The 9,723-nt window shown below is 44.8% G+C and overlaps 1 protein-coding gene across 4 annotated transcripts in view; it reads right to left on the reverse strand.

Annotated features, from left to right (window-relative positions):
* The window catches only part of jph3b (junctophilin 3b), a 37,255-nt gene extending 27,641 nt beyond the window's left edge, over positions 1-9,614 (reverse strand). The window contains exons 1-2 of one of the 4 annotated variants that reach the window (XM_029253775.1): positions 9,312-9,324; positions 1,839-1,970 (exon numbers count right to left, since the gene is read on the reverse strand). In XM_029253775.1, coding sequence (XP_029109608.1) covers positions 1,839-1,917 — 79 coding nt within the window. In that variant the 5' untranslated portion in view covers positions 1,918-1,970; positions 9,312-9,324. Of the gene's footprint in view, positions 1-1,838; positions 1,971-5,442; positions 6,894-9,311; positions 9,381-9,482 lie in introns of those variants that run through there. The other 3 variants (XM_029253774.1, XM_029253776.1, XM_018739229.2) reach the window with 3 other exon arrangements.
* Between the last annotated feature and the right edge of the window lie 109 nt (positions 9,615-9,723).

Here is a 9,723-nt window from a genome sequence, read left to right on the forward strand (position 1 = left end):
TGTCTGGATGGCTTCCTGTATTCATTATTAATCAAGTCCCCTCTCCTTCTCTCTCACCAAGTCAGCACTTACACTGCACTTCCACCTCAGAGTAATCAGGAACAGTGTGGTGTGTGTATATGTGTGTGCGCGTCTGTGTGTGCGCTTTTGATTATTAGTTTTATGTTTGACAATTAAGGAAATTACTTTAGCCTGCAATGATAACAGCGCATTGTGGGCTTAATTCAAATCAAATATCAGCTTGGAAAATAACAGAATTGCAATAGATCTCCCTGCGTCTGCCCTCGCAATATCTCAAATTCAGTCTGCATTGAATTTTCAATATTGCATTCTTAGACAAAGTGAATATTAAAACACAAATCCATTTGACAGTCATAAAAGGTTTCTCCATGTAACAGGAATTATGTTAAGAACAATAATGTAAAGCCATACAAAATACAGCAAAATGCCTGGTTTGACCTTAAAGCAGATAATACACATCGATGCTGCAATTACGATATGTAAAGGTAAACTATGTCACTGGGATGAGGATGGCTCAGTCAGAACACTGTCTGTTGAATTAAACCTCTACTGTATATTGGAGTGGACTTTAATATGAGCTACTCAGTTTATAACATGAAGCCACACAGCAAAATAAATTAGTTTCATGGATATTATGCTGAAGTCATACATACACTTGAAACAACTTTGTCCTTTTCTTCAACATACCACTGTTGACTGATAGTAGCTGTAAACTGAGGTGGGTTTTAAACTGAGCTGGTCAGTCTTAACGGACTGATTTAAAGTAGTGATTATGTATTTTCCAGTCTCCACTTTTAAAAAATTTGCTATATAAATAATTTTAATCTAATTGTGATGAAGCCTTACACTGAATACTATCAACTTCAGTTTTTGCAAAAAGGCTTTTTAAAATTAATATGTTCTTTCAAATAAGGAAATTCATAATAACTTCTATAGAGATGATTGATTCATTCCATTTTAATTTTTGAACTTCCAGATGTCTTCCAAAATACAGGCATCTTGTTTTTTGGAATCACATGCCAAATTGTTTTTCTAACAGAAATATATCAATGACATTTACAATATCCACAAAAGCTACGGTAGTGTCACATGGCATTTATATTTATTTTGTATATAACAAATCAGATATTCACCTTATCATAGCAAGCACAATGTTTCCATAAGACTATGCACCCATGCGCTGCAAAATTCCCTGTGCCTAATCTATTGGCTATAATCGTATTAAATCACCTGAGATTAGTTTATGTGTCAGTCAGTTTTGCATGTTGTGAAAGCAAACTGCAAACGATAAATTCCCAATTTGAATAAGACCAGCACTTACAAGCCCAAAACTTTCACACACTTGTACAGCATAAAAAAGCCCATCATTCCAATGGTAAAAATCCGGAACTGCATTATTATTATTATTGGTAGGATTATTCGTTAGTGGCTTAGCAGATGCTTTCATCCAACAGGACTTACATAGCTTAAAATTTCACACATAACCCACTTGAACAGCTGGATATTTATTTTTGGAATTTTAGGTTTAGTACCTTTATAATTGATAAAAAGAAAACAGCACCCCTTCTCTGTGGTCCTAGAGCCCTGTGGCTCTCACTCAGGTTATTTAACCCTAACCCTGAGCAGAGGAGCAGGAGAATACTGGTACAGCCTGAAACATTGTCCTCTCATGACCATTGAGTCTGCAGGTACTTAGGCTCCTAAGACAGCCGTCTGCCTGTTGCTGGGAATGTTTGCTGTGTGTGTAACGTGTAATTTGAAACTGTAGGAACGTTGGTCTCGTAAAGCTGTTACATAACAACATGACTAAATCTTACCCTCCTTATGTACTAATGCACTTAAGTGAGCTGAGAAGCATATGAAGGGTTGCAGCCTGCTGGATTTCCTCTTGCTCATGGTGTGTCATGCATTCCGGATGTTCAGGTCTATTTCATGCGCATGCCAGCTGCCTGTAAAGTAGATCCCAGGAAAGGTGACTGGACATCAGGGTCATACTTAGCCTTAGTACTGTATCTAAAACACTTACTTATTATGTTATCCATAGTGTTTTCCCAGCATTATTCCTCTTCAAACTACATATTTCCTGGATTCCAATGAATAATTAAAGACACGATAACAGTATCACAGTGAAGCTGCGATGTAATGTCACATTTTCTAACGTATTCGATATATTGCACACTTCAAGCTGTACTTTAGTTCAGGAAGTTGTGCTTATATTTCCTCTGAATTTTCAGGTTTGCATCTGTTTGCTAGTTCTCTTGCACCGTGAATAACCATTATAGAATTGAACCCAGATTCAATTACTGACCTTAGATAAAATATCAATTATTCTTGGACATAGTTCATCCAGAAGGTTTATGCCCAGAAGTTTGTCCAGAGAAGTTTATGACAAAAGTGACTGAATATTAGAAAAGAAATGTGAACAATACATTTTTGTTCTACAGCAGAATTTTCTGTGATTGAGAAACTTGTAACTAATTTCGTATTTTGTTGAAATATGGTGTATTGCTATTTGGCTCTCTGATGCATTTTACATTATTCTTTGTTAAGTTCTCCCTGGTTAGGAAAGACACTGGAGAAAAAATAACTGAACTGAACCATAATACTTTATGGCCTAAACATTGCACTTTAACAACATATATTGTTTGTTATAGTGCAGGCAGGTTGAACTGCAAGTTATGTTCAGAACCACTATTATGGACCCGGCTGAACCTGTTCACTGAGTTCTATTCGATTCTAAAATTAATAATGGAATAAAATATGTCATGGGGATTCTTCATTTACAAAAAACTTTCACTTTGCAGTTTTTAAGCTTTTGAGTGATTTGAATGGGTTTTAATGGACTGTAGGAAGATAGGATTAGTTCCACTTAATCCTAAGAGGTCACTACTGGTGTGTTTACACTGTGAATCAGTGACCAACTGGCATGTGATCCCACCTTCTACAGTGGTTGCTTAGCAACAGTTTTGGTTCCATACTGCATTTTAGTGTCTAGGTGCAATAGAAGTGTAACATACAGTCAGTTCTTTGTGCTTCTGCTTGCACCCCAGGAAACAGTCATGCATTGTCCTGGTTCTCATGTAAAATATATTCTTTTCTCTCTTTTCTGATTCTGTCCCAGACTTCCTGTTTCTCCCTCTATTGCCGTTTCAGTTTACTCCCTCCTTCCTCCGCTTCTGTCTTTGCCATGGTTGTGATTAGGCAGCCCAGATTAATGTTCAAGTAAGTAAACACCATTAGCAGTGCCAGCCAGCCAATCAGAGTGCAGAGCACTGTGTCCCCAGTGGCTCTCCTATCTGCCACTTGTGTCTGTGAGCGTTTCCATGACAACTTACTGTACAGCAGCATCTTTGCTGTAATGCAGTGGAAAAGCAAGCAAAGAGAGAGCTTCTTCTCGTGCAGAAAACAGGAGGTCTGCACAAACCAGAACCTCTAATGTCAAGGCATTGCTCTGAGATATGGTGCTTCTACAGATTTTTTCCCTCATTAAAGCAGGAATTAAATCAGAAGTCTCCAAGTGGAAAAGTGCCACCTTTAGCATCAGCACTCGGCAGAGTGCGAGACACAGGCAAAGTTCATCTCATGTGCCCTTACACTGTAGGACAGCGGTTAATGATCTCAGCAGCAATCGACTGGTTGAGCAACACACTGCAGGGTTATATAAAGTCATATACACTGAGCCTCTTCACACACAGCGTAGTGCTTCACACCGAAGCCTTGTATCACACTCAGAGTTGTAAGACATAACCTCCTTAGACGCCCCCATGACAACTCACATGTGTAGTGTCATGGAAACGTCAACATCCTCACTTGCATATGTCCATCACACACACACACACATCCTCAAACTTCTACAATGATGAGAATCTTAGAGAGCAGAAAGCACCACTGTTCTCTGCCTCATTGTTCTCATGCGAGGAGAAGGAAGGAACACAACCTCCCGTGGCCTAGATTGGTTAGACCATCTTCCATCTGATCCTCCTCCATAAATAAAAAGGTACACTGACACGATTCAGACACAGGAGATTTTTGTTTGGTGGGAGGAGTGTGGGCAGCAGACTGGTCTCTCCCTCTCTTCCAGTCCAGTGCAAGTGCTCACCACCACCCCTCCCACCCCCACCCCCCACACCTCCCCAGTGAACGAAGAGGAAGGGCGGTGAGAATGACTAAATCACCGCACTGAACCTGGGTGGATACATTGGATGATCAATGGTTGAGGGAACCGTCGGTGAGGGATGTCTCTGTGGTCCAGCCCTGCTGCAGAGCCTAGCTCCTTCCATCTGCTCTCCCCACCCCCTGCCCTAACGAGACACCTCCTAACCATCTCTCAGTCTCCCAGCCACCTTGCCTACGTGGACATTACACCGCAGTTAATATTTACAGTTTATCATTGCCTTGCTCTTTGAATGTCTTCTGCATTTACTACATGTGTGACAGCTCCTCCAAATCTGCTACCCTCACAGTTCATGCACCACAGGTCTTACACAGCCCCTCCATGACTTCCTGCATATTCATACAGCTCATACTTCTTATACAACCACGGCTTCTCAGTTTTTACATGACCGGCAGACCTCGCTACTCTCGCACATCCGCTGCACCTTAAAACACTACTCCACGCCTGCAATTAATACACATCCACTACACATTGCAGCCCTTACACACTCAGAGCTCCTACACACCCTCTCTACATATTACCTTTCTTTCAAACATTCCCAGCCCCCAACGGCTTTCACAGATCCAACGCACTTTATAATGATTACGTATCCACCAGATGCTGCACTTTTCACACAACGATGCCACCTATTAAATATCACAAATTACAGATCCACGTCTGTGCTGGACCTAAGGTGTTGTCAAGTGTCTAAGGTCTGGGCTACCAATCCATCACTTCTCCTTCTTCTGTGCATTTGGGACATAATGGTCAGGCTTTCTTTGTAATATGTGGTATTTTTAAAAAGACCTCATCAAGCTGAAGGGGATCACAGTGTAACAGAAGGTAAAAATGGGTGTAGGAAAGTAGGATAAAGGAGAAAATGGCTCCAGAGTTTCTTCTGATGGTTGTGGTCCAGTTGTGGTTTAACACTGGTTTGACTGCCTTAACACTCAGTAGGGTTCAGCCAGGCACAGCAGGGGAGCTGGAGTCTGTGTCTCGAGCTGTGGAGTCTGAAAGGCTTTAATGTGGGCCTACAAATTCATCTCCATTCGCAGCATCAGGAGGGGAAAGAACAGCAGAGGGGGACTGAAGGTGGATGCTGTGAGGACTGAGGCTCAGTTAGGAGCTGCGTATGTGAAAACGGGGGGGAACAGTGAATAACCTCAGACACAAGAAAACTGCTCTCATTACAGTTCTGTCTAGGTGTCCGTCTCTGTCACTGTCCAGCACAGTGTGGGAAGGAGGGGGAAGCCACTGGATGCTCTTACCTCCGTCGGAGTAGGTCTCTGTGCCGTATCCGTCCTGCAGGCCGTTGTTCCAAGTGCCCTCGTACTTGGCACTGCTCCCCGTACTCTCTCGCACACCATAGCGTCCCTTAAATCCGTGTGTCCACTCGCCTTTGTACACCCACTTGCCCTTGCTTTCCACCCCGATGCCGTGGCGCTTGCCCTGCGCCCAGGTGCCCTGGTAGGTGTTCCCGCTGGGCCAGGTGTAGACGCCCAAAACCTCAAACCCATGGCTCCAAGAGCCCGCGTACTCCCCCTGCCCCTTGGGCCCGGTGCAGATGCCGTGCCCATGGGCCTTGCCCTCCTCCCACCCTCCGCAGTATGACCCCCCATCATCAAAGTTGAACCTGCCCCCAGTGGACATGCATGAAATAGGTTTTGGCAAATCCCCGAAAGCTCAAAAAAAAAAGAAAAAAGGAAGAAGGAGTGCAGGCTGGGAGAGGAAGATGCCACAAAGAAATCCTGTGGATTGCTTAAAAAACACGGAAACGAAGCCCCCCAAAGAGAGCGGTCCCCCTGCTGCTGAGCCAGGCAGGTGCAGGGCCAGGGCCTTTACACCATTCTCCCGGAGTGCTGACTCGTGCCGGAGCTGCTCCAGCTGTGACTGTGGGCCGGGGGGAGGCCTCCTCCAGCCATGCGTCTTGCCGCCGATGCACCTCTGCCCCCCTTCCAGGTGCGGTGCCTGCCTCCCTTCACGCCGATCCCCTCCGAGCAGCTCCCTGCCAAGGTGTTTTTCCCTCCCCTCTGGGGCAGATGAGGACCAGACTCCACCTAGAAACCCGGAGTCCTGCACGGCGATGCAGCCAGGAAAGGAGGAGGCGATCAGCCCTCACGGCTCCATCCTTGGCTGAGCCCGTTCCTGCCCCGCGACATCGCAGCAGGCTGCCGGGGAAGAGACACGCAGAGGACGGGAGAGGCGGATTCTGCGATGGTTCTCTCCGCTGCCCGTGCGGTTGACAGCAATGCAGTGCACCGTCGCTGCACGCACACGCGCGCCGTCCCACAGAGCGCACGCACGCACGCACGCACGAACGCACACACAGGAAGGCGCGCGCACACGCTCACCGACACGCAGCTTGTGCGCACACACGCCTTCGAAGCAAACAGCTCATCTCATTCGGGGATGTTTTCTTCCACCTTCTCTCTGTCTCTCTCTCTCTCTGTCTGTCTCTCTCTCTCAGTTCTCTGTGTGCGTTGCTGCCGGCCTAGTAGGGAACGGCTTGCTCTGCTTCACCCGGTGCTGAAAAATCCAGTGCTATTCCCCTCTCCGAAGCAACTAAAGGCTTCACACGCATTATTTTCCTGTATTATTCTGGTCCTTTTTCTTTCGACTGCCTTTGCCCGATTCCCCCGTTTCCTCTCGTCACTGGCGCGTCTCTCTTTCTCTCTGTGCGTGCGTGTGTGTCTGTGTGTGTGTATGTGTGTGATGTGTCTCAGACGTGCTCATTAGAGAAGGACTGCTCCAGCCCCCCCCATCTCCCCCCAAACCCCCCACCGATGCCATTTAAAGGGACAGCAGCTGCGTGAGCGTGAGCCGCTTCCAGTTCTGTCCCTGTACCTCTGGGACAGGAGGAAAAAAAAAAACACCTTTCTTAATTGCCCGCTCGCTCTCCTCATTTCCTCATATTCAATCTGGCCATGTTCTGCCGTGTCCCATGAAATAATTAGTCCACTACAGAGCCGCTCATTTGGCACAAACCTTTTCCTTCTGCAGGTACATTAAATAGAAACTGGAAGGTTCTGCTTATGTGTGACAACAGTTTATTTCAGTAAATACCCCTCTGTGGAACGTGTGCCTATGTCAGAATACAGGAGACAGAAAATGACACAAAACATGTCAAATCACTTTGTAAATTAATTTTAGATTGAACTGGGGCATCTGGTTTGTTAAGAGGAGCTGAGGAGATTCTATCACTCTTGAGCTGCACCCCACTCTCCGTACCCTGCTACCGTTCTGCTACTGTACCCAGTCAATTACTGCAGATCAGATCAGACTAAGCAGGGTAAAAATAGCTTCGATGCTGATCACTTTGACATAGCGGCTGCTCTTGCTGGTTCATGCAGGCAGGATCTTTGGAGACCCACATCCCTGTGGAGGATCACTGCTGAGCTTGTCCCTCCACATCCGGCACCGCATCTCTGCCTTAGCTACTGTACGTAACCATTTGAAACCGCAGCAAAGAAATGTGTACCTGTGAACTGCACATCACACAGTGTCCTACATTTACCACCATCTGCAACAAGCAGAGGCAAAATCTGATTCAAGTTCTTCTAAAACTTTTTCTTTAATGTCCTTCTAAACATGGATACTTCAACAGATCACCTGATCTCGGTGTCAATAAAAGGGTTAGGATAGTGTTGCACCTAAATCCTAGCCAGCAAATCACAAGAAATTCATCAACACAACACAAACAATCTAGCTGCCATAGGATAAAGCTATTGTGACTGAAACGGATGTTATACCCAAACAAAAATGCTGTGGACTAGGTTTCAGTGCACATGAATCCTACAAGTTTTTTATGTAGTAGGGTCATTGTACAGCTGCAGCAGAAGCTGGATTTGAAAACTACACAAAGGTGAAACACTTAAGTGAGCACACACTGACTGTTGAGGAACATACCCTTCTTTTTCCATAATTCATCCATCCATCCAGCTTCAATAATGACTTTGTACTGAAGGGCTGTAGCGATTTAGAGCCTGTACTGGAAGCACTGGGCAGAAGGCTTAGGAGTAGTACCCCCTGGACAGGATGCCAGTCCACTGCAGGGTAGCCACACACACACAAGGCCAATGTAGAGTCACGAATCTACCTGAACTGCAGGGCAAAACCACAGCACACAGATGAAACCCATACAGACACAGGAAATACATGCCAACTCCACAGACAGAACAGGGATTGAACCCAACTTCTCTCACACCACCTGGATGGTGTGAGGTGGCTGCGCCACCCCTCATTAATAACCAATTTAACTGACACTTTTCTCCAAAGTGACTTATAATGCTAAGCTACTCACAATTATTTACCAATCTATACAGCAGGGTAATTTTTACTGGAGCAATTTAGAGTAAGTACCTCACACTCAAGGGAACTACACAGCCAGGGGTGGGAATCAAGCCTGTGACTTACGGCTGCTTGATACAGAATAACTGAATAAACCTGAAGAATAAAACATGTCTGTGTTGACTGAGGCAAATTTGGTTGAATAAGTAAAAGAGGTGATTCGTGAGTAGCTTAGCATAAGTCACCTGTAGTATATTTACAGATTAAATCGTACTGTACTGGTATTATCAGTTTTTGGTTAGGTCTAAAGCCTCTCCAGTCAAACCATTAAGAATAAAAAGCGCAGATACGCAACAGTTATTGTCTGCGTCTTCTTGAAAGAAGCTGAAAATGGGGATAGATATATATATATAAAAAAAAAAAAAAAAAAAAAAAAAAAACGCCTGCAGCTGAACACGGACGTGTGGACTGAACAGAGCGCGAGACTGACGCGGCGCAGCGCGCGCTCTGAAGTGGGGCGACGATGCCACCTACCAGTCGCTCTCAGACACTGCACGGATACTCGGATTGAGCTCGTATGGACATCCGAATTGTAAAAGATAAAAAGTCATTGTTGTCTTTTCTTCTTCTTAATGCTCTTAGAGAGCTGTGAAATTTTTGTTTCTACTAGTTAGTTGCTACACATTTTCCTTTATTAACCCAAGTGGCCTCTAAGAATACCAACCCCATCCCTACAATCTCCTAGATTACCTAGAATACTGAAAATAACATTATCATTAGTATTTGAAGCTGCTGGAAAACCGCGAGTACTTATCTGAAGACATTTTTTTTCATTACAAGTGTTCGTTACCTTTTGAGTAGTTCTTGAAATGCATAAAAATACATGGATAGGAACAAAGTCGAGACTGACGTTAATTTGGCCAATCAGAACGACACCGCGCGGACGTCCCCGTACGCGACGTCCAATCATCGTATCCCACACGCGTGAGGCGCTAGGGGAAGGGAGTTCGGTTTTGCTCACCGAGAAGAATCGGTTGATTTCTAGCACTGTACCTCACGCCTTTGGTAGGGTTAAAGCTTTCACGGTGATGTCGATTCACAATGTTCTGGCGATTAGATAATAATGACGTCTCTAATAACTTCAGAAACATGCTGTAGTTCACTTTTGACTAAACAGCATGAGTAGGGGCGCTGGCTTTTAATGAAACCTGCATCTCACTGTCAGAATCCACATAAGCATGAACGCATGTGAGAGCGATGTG

The sequence above is a fragment of the Scleropages formosus genome, chromosome 7 (assembly GCF_900964775.1).
Source record: "Scleropages formosus chromosome 7, fSclFor1.1, whole genome shotgun sequence".
NCBI lineage: Eukaryota > Metazoa > Chordata > Actinopteri > Osteoglossiformes > Osteoglossidae > Scleropages > Scleropages formosus.